We start from the raw sequence: 19,407 nt of genomic DNA on the forward strand, positions 1-19,407 counted from the left end.
GCTGGGACATTTCATATAATAGCATCTTCCTACTGATACCTTATGTTTATTATAAAACATATGAAACAAAAATGAAGACCAAATAGCTTTTTCTGATTTTTTTCAAGCTACATGTTAGAGAAAAAAGTAAGATATTGGCAGATACAAAAGGTAAGGCTTTAGACCTTTCATTGTATGAAACAAGCTGAAAAAAACCCAGTATGATGGGAAATACGTGGTCTACACATTGTTTTACAGGTCTTACATTTTTTCACATGTTCCAAAAAGCTGAAAATAAAGTCCCCAGCCATTTACTTCATTTGAATTATTTCCCAGCAAAGTCATTTCAAACTGCAGGGTCGAATTTTTTGAGCTTTAACCATCATCCTTTCTATTTTTTCCCATAATCTCCTCTTCCCCTTTTAAATCCTTATTCCACCCATTTCTTCTTCCTTCATGTACACAGAATATTAGCAAGTAGCAAAGCCCAGAGGATGGATTTGGCTATTAAATTTTTAAAAAATCTATAGCAACTGTACTAATGAGCAGTCAATAACACATTTTCAACTAAATAAAATTGAACTAGGCACTGTTCTATATTAAAAAATATTGCCTAAAGCAAACTTTCATGATAGAAATGCTGCAATCTCCACGTCAGTACAGATTTTAATGCCACAATTATATTAGAGAAAGCATTATTCACATAAGGCAGGTTAAGACAGAATTAAATCACAGTGATTAACTTGCTTGTGGGTTAAAGCTGAATTCAAAAATCTATAAAACTAAATATGTGGAAATGATACAAGGAAATCTCAGTCATTGGGGCAAAGGTTTTTTCTCTGACTAGCTTCAATGAATCATTAAATTTCTTTGTACAAGCAATTGAAAAAATATACAGCTATTTTAAAACTAACCAGAGAAGAGAAGCATTAAAACAAAGACATTTGGCTTCATATATTATATTTCCTTTTAAAGTATACATTCATAGTTAAATTTGATCACCTCTATTTAAAATATTTGAAAAAAATTATCAATAAAATATAAAATAAGAAACATTAAGTAATAAAATGTATTTGGCTTATGGAGGAACAGGAAGTCTAATAGAGGTCTCTAACATTAAATACTGGATAATTGTTAAAATTCAGATACTGTTTATTAAAGCTACATCCAAAAGTACATACATAATTCTCAGATGGTGACTGCAATTACGGAATTTATATTATGTCATCAACCTTTCATTTTATTTTTCCTACACTTGTATTTTAACAGGTTTAATCAATTTAACTCATAATCAAAAGTCTATGGCATAGATAGATAATTGATGATTGATATAAACATAAATAGATAGGTAGATACACACACACATACATAGAAAGTTTTTTTACAAAAGCCATATGTGCTCACTCGTTGCTCTTTTGAGAATAGACTATACAGGGGACAAAGGTGGAAGCACCGGCCAGTTAGTTGGTATTAGAAAAATCCAGGGAAGACATGATGGTGACGTGGACCAGGTGATAGCAATGAAGGTGGTGAGAATCGGAGGTAGAGCCAAAAGGATTCAGTAGAGGTTTAAATGTGGGAGATTTTGTCTTAAGCAACTGAAAGGTAGTGTTTCCATTAATTTCAGTGGGAAAAAATGTCTGTAAAACAGGTTTTTAGGAGATGATTGGAAGTTTGGTTTTGGACAACTTTACTGGACATGAGTAGGCAGTTGGAAGGGAGAGTCTATAGTTCAGGGAATCAAGTCCAAGAGAAGTATGAACATTGGGTGGTGTTGGTTTAAAGTAAGGAGACTGCAGGATATCATGAAAGAACGGAATACAGACAGAAAAGGGACGAGGCACAAGGACTGAACTCTAAAATACCACCAAATTTAAAATATTATCTTATTCAAATTGCTTTCAAGAAATGTGCTACCAATTTACACACCTCCCAGAATTATACAATAATGCCAGTCACCAACCTTTGCTAAGATTGGGCATCATCTTTGTCCATTTGCCATATTAAAAATGTTTCTATGTCTTTTTGTTTGTTTGTTTTTTTAAGTTTTAACTCTTTGTTCCAAGGGAAAATAAGCCTTTTTTATGTTTATTCATAATTTGCATTCTGTCTTCCATAAATTATCTATGTCATCAGATCATTTTTCTCTCCAAGTATTCTAATTCTTCTTATTAATTTATAAATCACTTTACATATTAAGGTAATTAACCTTTCACTTGCAAAATTTGTTGCAAATGCTTTATGTCATTTTCATTTTCATAGTTTTCTAGTGTGAAAGATTTTATACTTTTTAGCAAAATCTATTTGTCAGTTACCTTGTTATATATTCCATTACTTTAATATGTACAAAGATAAATTAAATACATTCACATATTTTCTTCTAATAGTTTACAGTTTCTTGTTTTTTTGCATTTAATTCACAGTTCTTCTGATATTTATGTTAGGTCATGAGTGAAGACCCTTATAAATATTTTCTTAGATTTTTAGTTCATTTTATAATGATATTAAGTAGTACGTCAATTCCACCTTTACAATTCATTCTTTAACTTATATTCAGTTTTTATTTATAGTAGAATCTAGTTCTGAGATATCTATTCCCTCTCTTTTCTTTAATTACTAATTCTTTTGTCTACGCTTCAAGTCTTTATTATTGTATTGTATTATTGTATTGTATCTTTTTTTTGAGACAGAGTCTCGCTCTGTCGCTCAGGCTGGAGTGCAGTGGCGTGATCTCGGCTCACTGCAAGCTCCGCCTCCCGGGTTCACACCATTCTCCTGCCTCAGCCTCCCGAGTAGCTGGGACTACAGGCGCCCACCAGCACGCCCGGCTAATTTTTTGTATTTTTAGTAGAGACAGAATTTCACAGTGTTAGCCGGGATGGTCTCAATCTCCTGACCTCATGATCCGCCCACCTCGGCCTCCCAAAGTGCTGGGATTACAGGCGTGAGCCACCATGCCCGGCCCTATATTATATCTTTATTATTGTATTTTAAAATTAAATATTTTTATATATTATATATATATAATATATAATTTATTTGTTAAATAGCTGAATGCCTAACAGGCATAGGAGTCTTCTGCTCTAGTTGTCAGGTTCTTTACAAAACCAGAGAGCTGAATGACAGTTTTTGTTTTCCTCTTGTTTAGTACAGCATATGGTGCGTAATCTAAGAATCATTTTTAAATTCAGTCTCTTTGATGATACAATACTAGAAATCCCTACACTCCCTTTCTAAGCCCAGAATTTGGCAGATGTCTTTCCTTCCTTCTCTTTCCTTCAGTGCTGTTAACCTAGAACTTGTGCATCTGGGTGGGGATTTTCTTAATAGACTGGGATAAATCAATACAGGCATAGAGTATGTTTCATACGTGAACAAGGAAACTTTCATATTTGTCACAATTATTTAAATATGCTTTTCCTATGTCAAAAACAACTTTAAGGATTCCTCACTCAATTAAAAGCCACATCCATGATTTTTTCTTATCCAAATGCTAATCAATTTTGATATCTTAAAATATCCCCTTAAAAAATCTTTTCATTGAAGTTAAATTTTTATTTCACTTTTAGTATTAGTCTCCCCATATTTGTTCTATTACTCCATTTTCCTTGGCTACTTTGCTAATCAAAAGTACCTTTCTTTAACTGCAAACGAACAAGTAAACAAAATATTATTTAAGGCAGTACATGGTAGGTACCCAGAAATTTTTCCCTGCTACATGGCATGAGCACTGCATGCCAGTGCATCAGACCCTAACTCCATCATGAATCAGACAGTTAAGCATGTCCTCAAGCGGAGGCTTGAAGACAATCTAGTCAGCTCCATTCATGAATAACTCAGTATTCAGGAATATAGAGAGCAAGGACTCAAAACTCTGCCATGTACTAGATTTGTGCCAGAGGCCCTGGCTCAGACTCCTTCCGAATACGTAAAAGGCCATTATTCCATCATTTACTGATTTCTTATTAGTTACCATGTGGCTCTATAGCATTTTCTGGAAAGGAAAGCTTCTTGCTTAGATAGTGACTGACAAGGCCGGTGGTTGCCTCTTGATCTGTTTCATTTAATATGGACTTCAACAGACACTCTGCTTTTGATAACTTAAATTCTGTTACTCTCACCTTCACCCCAAGGAAGATTCTGTTTCTTCTTTGGATACTCTCTCTACTAACCATATATTGGTTCAGATATATATTAATCAAATTCCATAGAAATGTAGTTTGCTTTCTCCCTTCTGTTTTCATGTGTACTACTTCAAGGGGCCATTTAACTGGAAAATTTATGCTGCATCTTGTAAAGTATTGAAAAAGGAGTAAACCTCACCCCCTTTCACAATTCCTCCGCATAGCTGCCCCCAGGTATCTGACCTGCACTCCCTCTGAAGGCTTCTCTCCCTCAACTCCTACGTTCCTTGTCCATTCCCTACACCTCCACTCAACCATCTATTCCTAATACACCCGCCCTGGCTTAAAACCACTTACATGTTGCTTCATGAAATTCTCCTAACTAAACATCTACTTTGCTCATTTGCTTTTTCCCTTTGACATTGAAAGATGCTTTTTGAGCAGGTCTTAAAGAAAAACCATAAGTCAACCTCACAAGGTTAAAAGAACAAAAAAAAAATTGTGGGAAATGGCCAGGAAAGTATTATGCCATTTAATTATCATATGTCAAAAATCAGTACATAAAAAGAATAGTCTCCACTGATGCTTATAAAGTAAAATAGCTCAAGACTGGTTTCCTCTAAAACTCTGTGTACAAGCTTTATTTTTCATCTTCTGTATTTGATGTGAATCAGCTGGGTGTAGGAAGAGAGGATTTTTTAAAATTCGGTTTTATTTATTTTAAGGAGGATCTTGAGTTGCTCTTTGCCCCAAATATGAGATAGATGAGAAAAATTAAAATTAGCTCCATGAAAAGGCAAGCAAGAGATTAGAGATATCAGATGATTGGAGAGGGAGATATCTATTTTATACATGTGTGTAAGGCAAAGTGGAAAATAAAGAATTATAAGTTCTTTATAAAACATATGAGATGGGAGAAATTTAAGTGGAGGACAGCATAGAAGACACACACATTTTAAATTTATAGCCAGGAAGTCTCTTTCTAATTTTTAAATGAGCAAAAAAGGCAGAGGAGAAATCAAGAATAAATTCCGGCAGGAAAAATGGCAGCACTCTGAGTTTTAGAGGAATGCAACAAATTACTGTGAGAGGTAATAAGAGTGTTTTAGGGAAATAGAATAATGAGTTATTTTCATGAACTGAATTTTCTAAATTGAATGTGATGACTGGTACTAATTGATGATTAATGGTTCAGTGCTTTGCACCTTCTAAGCACTCAATAAATATGACTGATTGACTGATATGTCACTTACGAATACAGAGTAACAGTTACGAAGCAATTATACAAGCAATACGTGAGTGGAAAAGCTTAATGCACCTGAAGATCCTACTAAAATAGAAACTAAATAATAATAATACTAACCCATACCTTTTCTGTGTCAATGCCTTTTGACATGGACCATGTTGAGACGATATAATCCATGACTCGCTCACTAAGGCCTTTTGGGACCTGATAGAGTTTTAGGAAGTCCCGTACATTATTCAGCATCTCATGGTATCGGTTGGTGTTGGCATACATTTGCTGGAAAATTGTTGTAACATTTCCAAAAATAGTTGCATAAAGAAGAGCTGAAAGAGAAGAAATGATAAAAATAAAACAAATATCTCATGTGAAAAAAATACAAATATTTGCTAAATCAATGAATAATTTGACAGAGACATCCTTATAAACTTGTAGGGGTAAATGCATGTTGAACTCTGAGAAGATTGCCTGACACTTGGTATTCACTCAGAAAACGTTACCTGCAGTAAGAGAAACATGACTTTATGAGCATGCACGACTCTAGTCAACATGACAAAACGTAAGAGTCATCACAATATTTTCTGAAGAATCAGATGATCCAAAGTTATAATTTTGCCTAAGAAATTCTATTTGTTAGTAGATTAAAGTTATCCTCCACTTTGTCCTCCTAAATGAAGCCTAATCAATATAAGTTTTTCAGGGATCGATGATCCAGTTTAGAAACATATGCTCTTTCTCATTGCCTGCTTCTTCCAGCTTTTGGAATATGTCCCTGGTTATAAATATTTTTGACAGAACATCAGAAATTTAGGGAGTGGAGACAAATTAATGTGCTTCATGTTTAGAAGGTTCTGAAGATAAAGAGGTTTGGAGTTTTTAGCCAAAATAAAACTTTGGCAATGCCGAGAAATTCCAGTTATTAAATTCATGTAATTATTCCAGTGATTTTTTTTATTCCATCATTTTAATTAAATGTAAAGTTAGCCCACTGACAACTGTCATTCATCTACAGGGGACTACGGGTGGTATAGGGTATTTCAAAGCCCCAACTGCTCCCTCCTCCTCAATCCATAATTCACCAACTCTTCTTTCTCCAGACCTAGTCAGGCTATTAATGCTGACAGGATCCTACAAAAGCTTATTTAGAGTTCAGCCTAAACTGAACAAACTTCCAATCTTCAACAGCACACTACCCGCAACTTGCCCTGCCCCTCTGGTTTCACTCCCTTGTTAACTGGAAGCTTTTTTGAAAAGGGGCAGTACTTTATTCACCTTAATGTTCAGTACACAGGCATTTCATAAGCATTTCACAAATAAGTAGACTCACAGGCAATGATAATTTCCATCCTACATCCTCCAAGCATTTGAAAAATGACTCTAAACAAAATATAGGCTGTTTCACTTTGCAGTTTCATCAGCCAAATCCCATTTGATGGAAGTGGTATAAAACCAAGCTAGTGAAGCAACTTAAGATCTTTAATATACTGCTTTTAGAAAATTATTTGTTTTTTTTCAAGAAGAGCTGTTCTCCGCTGAGTATAACAAATTATAATTTCACAACAGAAAGCTATTATTTTATAAAAATTTAGTCCGTTTTTCTGCTATTTGATGCCAGTGCAGGACAATTTTTTAAGACAGATGATATTTTGTTAGACCTGAGTAGGAGGAATACAGTGTTGACATTTCCCAACCGAGTCTTTATACCTTTGAATATTCATATTTAAAAACAAAAAAATTATCATTTTGTCAGTCTTTCAACGTCCTGTGTGCATATATTTATTTTAATACTTTGAAATAAATGTGTTTATCTTTAATGTATCAGTTTTCTATGTTGAAATGAAGAGTTTACTAGGATTGTGGTTATAGTATCTGAGATCTTGATTCTATAAAGAATTATTAAGTTTATTAAAAGATATAGAGTTCTTTCCTAAAAAAAAAAAAAAAAAAACTAAAGGTAATCACAGACTTAACATCTCTATTCCACCATTGTTGCTATTAAGAAAAACAAACAGAAATAAGGTTAACAAATTAATGATAGCAGAATCATCTAACAAATACAGAATTTTACATTTTCAGAAAAGAGAAATAAGAAAAATTTACATTTTTAAAATAATGAGTATTTTAGGGGTTAATGAAATAATGCTGCAGTTATGATTTTTAGTAGTGCTCAGCTATCATAAATTGTCAATAAATGTCACAGAACTACCTATTATTTTGACATGTTTAACTTGTTTGTCTCCCTAAGATGCTTGCGATATGCTACATTTGCCAAATGTCTTATTACTGCCTTCTAGTTTAACAAATTACTACACATTTCATCTTTTAGGGTACATTAAATGTATACACAAAATATATTCTGCTCATATAAAAAGTTTAAGATAAAATATGAAGAATCTGCTAATGTATTAAAAGTTTGCAGCACTAATAAGTGAAGAATTATCAACATCCCATTAAGTCTGGCATATTATAAAAATATCCAGTTTGTTCATTTTTCATTTTCATTATTTTATGAACACATAATAATTATACATATTTATGAGGTACAATGATATCTTGATATAAGCATATAATGTATAATGATCAAATCAGGGTAATTGGTTATCATTTCTTTGTGTTAGGAACATTCCAATTCCACTCTTCCAGTTCTTATGTAATTTACAATCAATTATTATTACCCATAGTTGCCCTATTGTGCTACTGAACACTGGATCTTACTCGTATTTTTGTACCCATTAACCAACTGCTCTTTATCCCTCACTGCTTCTCATTTTCATGTGAATGTAGCGTCCCTACATCGGATAAGACTAAACAAGATAATAATTTAAAGTAAGAGATTCAATTATATGTTTACATTTTTGTAATTTTATTTTGAAATAATTTTAGACTCAAAAGAAGTTGCAGAAATAGTGCAGAAAGCTTGCATTGCCCACATGCAGCTTCTCACAAGGATGACATCGTATACAATTATAGTAATATATCAAAACCAGGAAATTGATAATGGCACAGTACAATTAACCAAACTAGAGAGCTTTTTTTTTTTGGCCAGTTTTCCTTTTTTTCGTATGCACTTGTTTCTTCAGTGCATAGTTTCATAAAATTTTATCACATACATAGATTCAAGTCATTTACATATACTTTTAAAAAGAGAAATCACTTCTTCCTTATGAATCACTTCAATCTTGAGTCTGGAATACATTTCAAAAGAGATAGTATGACAGCATGTATGGTACTCCAGCAAGCAACAACAGCTGCCCACCGCACTTGTGTTCCTGAACAAATGGACAAATGGGCACATCTTTAATGAGAGAGGCCTTGGAGCATGACACACAATAATGAGGGAAACTGATCTCAGTAGAAGCTCCCTCTAAACTGCTAACTCTCAAAATAATACCTCCCTCACATATTACAGACACACCTATCTTCTTGGATGTCTAATCATTATTTGGATCTAACACATCCAAAAAGGAACTCAATCTACAGCACCCTCTCTCCAACAGCTAAATGCACTTTTCACCTCTGCAAACAGCAAAGCCATACCTACTTGCTCAGATCAAAAACCTGAGTTATTTTTCAATCCATTCTTTGATTCATCTCCTATATCTGATCTATCAACAATTCCTATTCGCTCTACCTTCAACATATAGCTTCAATTCAATCACTTCTCACTACCTCTACCAGCATCCTTGCAGTCTCTAAGAGTGTGTGTCTTTGGACCAATTACTAAACCTCTGTCGGCCTCTATGTCCTCACTTAGAACTTTAAAATTACACTGGAATCTTCACAAAAGGGTTGTGTTAAATGAGATAACGCACATAAAACAGTATAAAAAAGAGTCTAGTAGTGACTAAGTATCCACAAAATGCTATGCATCATCACCACAAAAATCATTTCCCAAACAAAAAGAATAATCATATATATAGATATAGATATAGATATAGATGATCTTGGCCACATATAATTCGTAGCACTGCCTCTTCCATTGGCCATCACTCCTGTCAGTCTTCTCTTCATTCCCTCTGCTTCAGTATACATCTTCTTGATGCTAATCAAACAACCTAAACTAACTCATTCTTCAGGGCCCCTTTACTAGCTGTTCCTTGAACACTCTTCTCCATGATCCTCACTTGGTCTGTTTCCTCTCCTCATTCAGGTCTCTGCTCGAAACCTGACTCATCAGCTGGGCACAGTGGCTCATGTCTGTAATCCCAGCACTTTGGGAGGCTAAGGCAGGCAGATCACAAGGTCAGGAGTTCGATACCAGCCTCACCAACATGGTGAAACCCCATCTCTACTAAAAATATAAAAATTAGCTGGGCATGGTGGTGCACACCTGATATCCCAGCTACTTAGGAGGCTGAGGCAGGAGAATCGCTTTAACCCAGGAGGTGGAGGTTGCAGTGAGCCGAGATCGCACCATTGCACTCAAGCCTGGGCGACAGAGTGAGACTCTGTCTCAAAAACAACAACAACAACAAAAAAAACCCTCATTCATCACTGAGGCCTTCCCTGACCATGCTGTCTAAACATCCTCTTCCCCCACTATCACTATCCACCTCCTTACTATGCTTTATCATTCTTTATTTTATCACTACTTTAACTTACATTACTTATTTATTTATTTATTTATTTATTCACTTATTATCCATCTTTTCCCCTAGGAATGCAGATTCCAAGAGGACAGGTGTGGGCCTGGTCCTTTTGGCTCACTGCTGTATTTTCCCAATATAGACCAGTTCCTAGAACATGGCAAGTGTTCAAATATTTTTTTCCTGTAAATTCACACACCAAAAACTAAGGAACAGTTTTTCAGAAACATTTTATTTTCATATCAAAACCTCACTACCAGTGTTACAAACATATAGAAGGAATATACACTGTTAAGGCAGGTAGAGGAATGAAACATTTAAAGGCTAAGTTTATTCATGTCCTAACCATATCAAGGTAAAAATAAATCGGAAGTCCCATTGTCATTCATCAAACATGAATTCCCATGGTCTGGCCAGTTTTGTAGAGACCCCTTACATTATTTTACCTTTTGAATGCAGATATCATATAGTCAATCCATTTACTTACTATTAATAGTAATAATTAGGTTAATTTGTGACAATTTCTTAATGCTCTTTTTATATGCTCTCCTGCAGACTTATAGATTTCAGATAACTGCTAATTGTGCAAGCTAATCATACTTAAGGTCTTAGTAAATCTGGCATACATACCAGCAAATGCCTTACATAAAAAGTGTTATATTTTTCTTATTCACCACAAAGGGATTATTTTGAAGATAATTATAACACATAAAAAATGGAATATAGACCTTGCCTCTCAATGGAAGGGGTGACAAATTCTTTGAGAACTCTTCCATTGAAAGGCAAGGTCTATACTCTGATCCCTTGAATGTAGGCATACCCTATGACTCTTTGACCACTAGAATATTTGTGACCATGATTTTGTGCCAATGTCTAGGCCCAGAGGCCTTACAAAACTAGAAACTTCTAATTCTTCACTATTGAAACACCTGCTCTTGGAATCTAGTTTTCATGCTGTGAGGAAGCCTAAGCATTTTCTGGAGAGGCCCACATAGAGAGGAATAAAGGCCCCTAGCCAATAGCTTTGGCTGAACTCCCAGCTAAGCACTGGCCATAGCTGAGCAATTTACAATATTGATGTAAGTATACATTTCTGGTTAACACTTACGACTACGTAGGTGGTTCAACCACTCCTTTTTTTCTTTTCATATTCATGATATTTAATAATGATACTTAAGAAATAAAACAAAATGTTCCATCAGTCTGTGATTGTATGTGCAGGATACAGCTTGAGAACATCAGCCTACCAGCCATGTGGCTGAGTCAACTAAGTAGAGTTTTCAGGACCATTGAGGCCATCCTAGCTGATACTACATGAACTTGAAATACATCATACCCTCATAGCCCTGTGCAAATTGTAGATTCATGAATAAAATAAATAATTATTCTTTTCTTAATTTCTTAAATGTGATTAGTTATGTAACTATGATCAATTTAACGTTAATAACACAGAGCAGTTCTCAATTGGGCAGGGGTCCTGGAGGAGGAGGGTAGTGAGTCCTTTATGACACACGTCACAGCCCAAGAGAATATTCTGAAAAACAATTTTTAATATATAATATAGTTTTATATTTTAAAATGGAAAAATGCCTTTTATTTTTATAATATGAACATTAAAGACATGAAAGAATACACAATGTTATAAAAAAGAGACAGGTCAAAAGATTGAACAATGTTATAACTCATCACAGACATCACTATTCATTCAAGCATTGTTGAATTTAGTAGATATTTATTTGACACCTATTATATGCCAGCCACTATAGCAACCACTGGGAACACAATGATAAAAATGACAGACATAATCCCCACTCTCCAGTAGTATCCGCTACTCCCTATAGAAAACTATTCGTCCTGAATTCTCCCAAATTATATTCTTTGAAAGAAGATGAATCTCTTCTTATAGTTTATAAAAATTCATATAGCCATTCTAAGCATATAAACAATATAGTTTATTTCTCAGGGTTAAACAATCTGTAGAGTCAAAGAAAAATCATGTTAAGCTAATTAACTGTAACCTGGCCTTCACTCATGAATTGCTCATGATAAGGGATCAAATAGTGATATTCAGGTCTCTGAAAAAATGTTGTCCAGTCATTTCGTTTGCTCATTAGGTCAAGCTGCATCTCTCCATCTCCTTATTAATAATCTCTCCTTCTTAGGTATTATATTTTGTGCCCCTCCATAATGATAACCAATACTAACTTTTCCTAATTATCTTCCTTTTATAAATCTTGCCAAGTGATATTGGCCTTAGAGTAAGCAGTTTAAACTATTGATATGATAATGCATTTCCAGTAACGCTTAAGGCCTCATAGGTGGTCCAACCATCATTTTCTACTTTTATTTCTATTCACTAAAGTTCACCTTTAATAATGACGTTTAAGATGTGGAAGGAAAATGTTCCAGCAATCTGCGATCATCTGTGTAGCACACAGCTTGTTAAAACATTTGAAATGGCTCCGGTTGGCCTTAGCACAAAGTGGAGAAGCTGATCTTCAGAAACTTCCAGTTTCCAAGTTGCTCTCCTTCCATCTCTCTCATAATGGCTCCTGGCTTTGCTGGATGCTCTTTTGCAGTGACCCATATATGTAGGCACCCTCCATGCATCTGCTACAAGCCAGGCAATTTCTATTTTCCAATCTTCACTTAATCTACACCCCATTCCATCTAATATCTGGGCTGTGCCAACTGTTTTGTTAGAAACTGGTCTCATCAATAACTTTAAGTGTTAAATACTGAAAACTATTTGACGCATTTTTCCCTCTAAGAGATGTTGGAATTTTGAAAAGGAAATTCCAAGTAATACAGTGAGTTGACTGAATCACTATTTGAATGAACTGTCAACTAGTAAAATTAGTTAGGACACAGCAGGATCACTTGTAGAACTTATCAGATTTTAGTATAATATTGGATAGATGTCACCTCTCTTAGAGCTGATCCTGTGATTACCATAACTGACTTTGTCAAAATAGCCTCAATAATTACATGGCAATGACTATTGATATTATTTCGTATATGCCCTAAAGAATCACTTAACTTTAGAAAGTTAATCACAAACCTGCATTAATCAATTTCTAATGTAACAAAAATGGAAGAAACGGAGAGAGGAAGAGGAGTGAAGGAAAAGATGTGGGAAGATTGTTCACTTGAAAAAATTATAAGAAATTAACATAAAAGTAAAAACAAAGAATCAAAGTATCCAGATGGCTTGATCTCCACTTTATCCTTCTATGATAGTTATTCTCTTTTAAGCTAAGTGTATTAGTCAGGGTTCTCTAGAGGCACAGAACTAATAGGATGTATCTTCACTTAATATTAATCTTAATATATAAAGGGGAGTTTATTAAGTGTTAACTCACATGATCACAAGGTCCCACAATAGGCCATCTGTAAACTGAGGAGCAAGAAGAGACAACCTAAGTCCCAAAACTGAAGAACTTGGAGTCTGATGTTCAACGGCAGGAAGCATCCATCATGGGAGAAAGATGCAGGCTGGGAGGCTAGGCCAGTCTAATCTTTTTATGTTTTTCTGCCTGTTTTATATTCTAGCTGCACTGGCAGCTGATTAGATGGTGCCCACCCAGATTAAGGGTGGGTCTACCCTTCCCAGCCCACTGACTCAAATGTTAAACTCCTTTTGCAACACCCTCACAGACATATCCAGGATCGATACTTTGCATCCTTCAATCTAATCAAGGTGATACTCATTATTACCCATCACAATTCCACCCCTTATCAACTTGAACTCATACACATCTCCTGAGACCATAATCTTCAAATAAAGACAATAATAAAGTCATAATTACACCTAACATAATACAACTATCCTTTGTACAACCGGAAACACACCAATCCCCAACCCAAATACTATTACATAAAGTTAACAACACTTAAATGCTGATATGAAGTCAACACGATAAAGAAAAAAAAGGAAATAAAATGAAGATATTTTCTTAGTACAAGTATATACATGCACAAACATGTTTTTAACAAAAGAAGGAGGAAATACAGAGGACAATTACAGTCCTTGTTTCTGCAGCTGGTCACATGGTAGTAGCTAGTATTGATGACTACCTTCTACTACCCATTCTGTATTCCTTTTGCCTTCAGCAAGCACTTCAGCAGGTCATGTTTTTTACCTGGTGGAGTGACCCAAACCTTCATTCCTGAAGGGTCTGGGTCATTTGTAGTCCTGCCTGGATTGGGTTGTTGTAGTTTCCCATTGACCGTAATCACAGGGTATGGTAATACTAAGAGATGCCCTAGTGGATCTCCTGTATTCCATGCATACTCTTCCTTACCTCCACTGGGTTGTAGTAAACTAATTTCATCTTGAAAGTGTGGGACAACCACCCAAGCCAACACTGTATCTCCCTTCTTAGCCTGTTGACTTAAAGGTAGGAAGAACCCAAAGTGTCCAGGTGGCAATCTTAACTTCCAGTTTAATGGAATCGTTGTTGTGTCTCCTGGTTCCTCCCTCTGGAACTAAGACCTCTAGGTCAGCAGAATGTAATATTGCAGCAACAGGAAGTGAAAATTTTGCTAGAGGATCCCTAGGGGTGATGGTGAATGGTGCCACTTCCACTTCCACCCCTTAATGACTAGACCCACGAATCTTGGCTATGGGAGAAACAATACCATATATTGGATGCTGATTCAGAGCATACATGGCCTTCTGGAGAACTCTGGCAAAGACCTGCAAAGTATTATCACCTAGTTGGCATTGTAATTATGACTTCAAAAGACCATTCCACCATTCTATTAATCCAGCTGCTTCAGGATGATGGGGAACATGGTAAGACCAGTGAATTCCATGAACACGAGCCCACTGCCACACTTCTTTAGCTGTAAAGTGAGTGCCTTGGTCAGAGGCAATACTGTGTGGAATACCATGATGGAGGATAAGGCATTCCATGAGTCCACGGATAGTAGTTTTGGCAGAAGCATTACATGCAGGATAGGCAAACCCATACCTGGAGTAAGTGTCTATTCCAGTGAGGACGAACCTCTGCCCTTTCCATGATGGAAGAGGTCCAATATAATCAACCTGCCACCAGGTAGCAGGCTGATTACCCAAAGTAATGGTGCCATATCAAGGGCTCAGTGTTGGTCTCTGTTGCTGGCAAATTGGGCACTCAGCAGCGGCCATAGCCAGGTCAGTCTTGGTGAGTGGAAGTCCATGTTGCTGAGCCCATGCATAACCTCCATCCCTGCCACCATGGCCACTTTGTTCATGAACGACGACAGGGGTGGCTGGGGAAAGAGGCCAAGGGGTGTCCACAGAACAAGTCATCCTATCCACTTGATTATTAAAGCCTTCCCCTGCTGAGGTCACCTGTTGGTGAGCACTCACATGAGATATAAATATCTTCACAGTTTTTGACCACTCAAAGAAGTCCATCCACATACCTCTTCCCCAAATTTCTTTGTCACCAATTTTCCAAACATGCTTCTTTCAAGTCCCTGACCATCCAGCCAAACCACTGGCTACAGCCCATGCATCAGTACGTAATCACACATCTGGCCATTTCTCCTTCCACGCAAAATGCATAACCAGGTTCCCTGCTTGAAGTTCTGCCCACTGGGAAGATTTCCCTCCACTGCTGTCCTTCAGGGAGGTCCTAGAAAGGGGCTGTAGTGCTGCAGCTGTCCACTTTTGGGTGATACCTGCATATCATGCAGAACCATCTGTGAATCAGGCCCCAGTCTTCTCTTCCTCTGTAAACTGATCATAGGGAACTCCCCCATGAGGCCACTGGTGCAGGCTGGGGGAGAGAAGGCAGGCTGGCAGGAATGGAGACCATAGGCATTTGAGACACTTCTTCATGTAACTTACTTATGCCTTCAAGACCTGCTCGAGTCGGATCACATATATACCACTTCCATTTGATGATAGAATGCTGCTGTGCACGACCCATTTTATGACTAGATAGGTCAGAAAGCACCCAGTTCATGATAGGCAGTTTAGGTTGCATAGTGACTTGATTACCCATAGTCAAATGTTCAGTTTCCACCAAAGCCCAGTAACAGGCTAAGAGCTGTCTCTCAAAAGGAGAGTAGTTATCTGCAGAAGACGGCAGGGCCTTGCTCCAAAATCCTAGAGGCCTCCACTGTGATTCATCTATGGGGGCCTGCCAAAGGCTCCAAACAGCATCCCTATCTACCATTGACACCTCAAGCACCATTGGATCTGCTCGGTCGCTAAGTAAATTCATTTTCTTTATTCTCTCTAATCCAGCAAAACTCATTTAGCTTCTAATAAAATTAGTACACTTGCCTTGCTTACACAGCTACAGATGTTTTTGTAACTTTGATTAAAAACTAGCTGGGCAATATAGAAAAATCCCTCTGAAATAGGAATAATAGTAGATATTCAGGGAATACTGAACTCACCATTTCAGACTCATTTATTATGGATCAAACAATAATTCCTAAATGTATCATCAGGCCACCATAGATGACCAGAGGGTAAAACTCTATGCTATCTTTAGAAGCCCCCAGCTACCTCTTAGTGCCCATCTTTTCCCAACTTCTTACTTGCCTACCATCACTCTAAGCCCCCTTCTCACAGGACCTACCCCATTGCTTAAGGCATCACATCCTCCTAGTTGGTGCAGTTGCCCATCTAATACAAAGGCTAACTTAGTCACTAAAAGATTCTCTGGAGGGGAGCTGTCTTAGGCACTGAGCCACAATCTCAAGTGAGTGCAATGCTATCTATGCCAACCTTGGAACACTCGTCACTTCTCCATGTTTCTCAGAAATTTTAAACCCAGTTTGGAAAGAAGCAGAGGAAGAAAGAAAGTGAGGGAGGTTTTACAAGGAACACAGCCAGAGACTGCTGATGATGCACAGTCACACAGAGGTTCCCAGAAGGAAAATGAAATCTTTTCTGTGACATGATTTTTCAAAATCTATAGTTACAAAGACTAAAACTTCAGCTGAATACAAATGACTAAGCAGATAGGTTTGTGTTAAGAGATGCAAAGCTGGACAAGGGTCAACACAAACACACAACTTTATGTTCTCAAGGAGCAGAACACCCACTTGGAAAAGATAGTAGGACTGACTTATTTTGCCGCTGAAATTTTGGTTTGCTTTTATTTTCTATCACTAAAAATTGATTTTTTTTTTTTTTTTTGAGACAGTCTCTCACTCTGTCACCCAGGCTGGAGTGCAGTGACGTAATCACAGCTCACTGCAGCCTTGACCTCTCAGGCTCAAGCAATCCTCCCATCTTAGCTTCCAGAGTAGCTGGGATCACAGATATGTGCCAACACACCTGGCTCATTTTTTTGTACAGACAGGGTCTTGCTATGTTTCCCAGGCTGGAAAACTGCTATTTTTATAGATTCAAGGAACAACTGAAAGTATAACATATTTCACAAGTTATGTAGCTGATGACACATGCCTTTGTCGCTTCTATTTTATTTCTATTTTTTTCCTATGTTAAGTTAGGAAAAGGCACATTTTCCCCCTACCATCTCCATTTACACACACACACACACACACACAGAGACACATACACACACACACACACACACACACACACACACACACACGGTATAATTATGATCTGATCTGATGATTGATAATAGCATGAGTTGTATCTTTCAGGATATTTGTAAATTCTTAGATTGCATCTTTAAAAAAACAACTTTAAAACACAAAATAAGAAAACTACAATGATAAGAGTTCAGCTATGGTAGCAATCCATTATTTCGATACAGAGATTTTCCTATGACTTTGAATTTATAAAATGCAAAGATTACCTTACCTATTTATAAGTCTAGCTTTATCAGCTACAGAAGAAAAAAAAGGAATAAGAAAATACAATGAGTCCTCTCTTACTATGACGAAAAACTGAATTTCTTTTGTTTATGGCTCTTCTGTGTTTATTTTGTACTAGATACACATTTGAACGACCCAGGAATCTTTGCTTTTCCGTGGTGATACCTGCAAGCCATTTCTCCAGTCATAAGCACCAGCATGTAAAAGAAGCAACCAATACAGAATATAACTTACATCATTTTTCTATTTATCTATAAAGTTAGTGTTACTATTATGCTTTCTTAAATATGGAAGCATTAGGATAATACTTAAAATAATACTGAAATTTTGTTAAAATACAAGTAAGATTGATCCAAGATCCAAAGACTGAAGTGGCCGGCACTGCCAATAAACTAAACAGTTTGGGGTCCTGAGAATGATCCCTATGGAATAGCCAGGAGCTTCTCATATCTTCTGAGAAACCATGTCATAACATGTTTTCTGGCTGACTCTCAAAAAAATTCATTTTTGCTTCTAAATCTTTGTCATTGTTGTTGTTTTCTTTTTTTTATTTTATTATTATTATACTTTAAGTTTTAGGGTACATGTGCACAATGTGCAGGTTAGTTACACATGTATACACGTGCCATGCTGGTGTGCTGCACCCATTAACTCATCATTTACATTAGGTATACCTCCTAATGCTATCCCTCCCCCCTCCCCCCACCCCACAACAGCCCCCAGAGTGTGATGTTCCCCTTCCTGTGTCCATGTGTTCTCATTGTTCAATTCTCACCTATGAGTGAAAACATGTGGTGTTTGGGTTTTGTCCTTGCAATAGTTTACTGAGAATGATGATTTCCAATTTCATCCATGTCCCTAACAAAGGACATGAACTCATCATTTTTTATGGCTGCATAGTATTCCATGGTGTATACGTGCCACATTTTCTTAATCCACTCTATCATTGTTGGACATTTGGGTTGGTTCCAAGTCTTTGAATAATGCCGCAATAAACATATGTGTGCATGTGTCTTTATAGCAGCATGATTTATAGTCCTTTGGATATATACCCAGTAATGGGATGGCTGGGTCAAATGGTATTTCAGGTTCTAGATCCCTGAGGAATCGGCACACTGACTTCCACAATGGTTGAACTAGTTTACAGTCCCACCAACAGTGTCAAAGTGTTCCTATTTCTCCCCATCCTCTCCAGCACCTGTTGTTTCCTGACTTTTTAATGATTGCCATTCTAACTGGTGTGAGATGGTATCTCATTGTGGTTTTGATTCGCATTTCTCTGATGGCCAGTGATGGTGAGCATTTTTTCATGTGTTTTTTGGCTGCATAAATGTCTTCTTTTGAGAAGTGTCTGTTCATGTCCTTTGCCCACTTTTTGATGGGGCTGTTTGTTTTTTTCTTGTAAATTTGTTGGAGTTCATTGTAGATTCTGGATATTAGCCCTTTGTCAGATGAGTAGGTTGCGAAAATTTTCTCCCATTTTGTAGGTTGTCTGTTCACTCTGATGGTAGTTTCTTTTGCTGTGCAGAAGCTCTTGAGTTTAATTACATCCCATTTGTGAATTCTGGCTTTTGTTGCCATTGCTTTTGGTGTTTTAGACATGAAGTCCTTGCCCATGCCTATGTCCTGAATGGTAATGCCTAGGTTTTCTTCTAGGGTTTTTATGGTTTTAGGTCTAACG

The 19,407-nt window shown here is 36.7% G+C and overlaps 1 protein-coding gene across 1 annotated transcript in view; it reads right to left on the minus strand.

Moving 5' to 3' along the window:
- The window catches only part of KCNH5 (potassium voltage-gated channel subfamily H member 5), a 339,516-nt gene that overhangs the window by 140,458 nt on the left and 179,651 nt on the right, over positions 1-19,407 (minus strand). Inside the window, exon 8 of the mRNA XM_024231784.3 lies at positions 5,473-5,672. Within this exon, the coding sequence (XP_024087552.1) occupies positions 5,473-5,672 (200 nt within the window). The remainder of the gene's footprint in view (positions 1-5,472; positions 5,673-19,407) is intronic.

The sequence above is a fragment of the Pongo abelii genome, chromosome 15 (assembly GCF_028885655.2).
Source record: "Pongo abelii isolate AG06213 chromosome 15, NHGRI_mPonAbe1-v2.0_pri, whole genome shotgun sequence".
NCBI lineage: Eukaryota > Metazoa > Chordata > Mammalia > Primates > Hominidae > Pongo > Pongo abelii.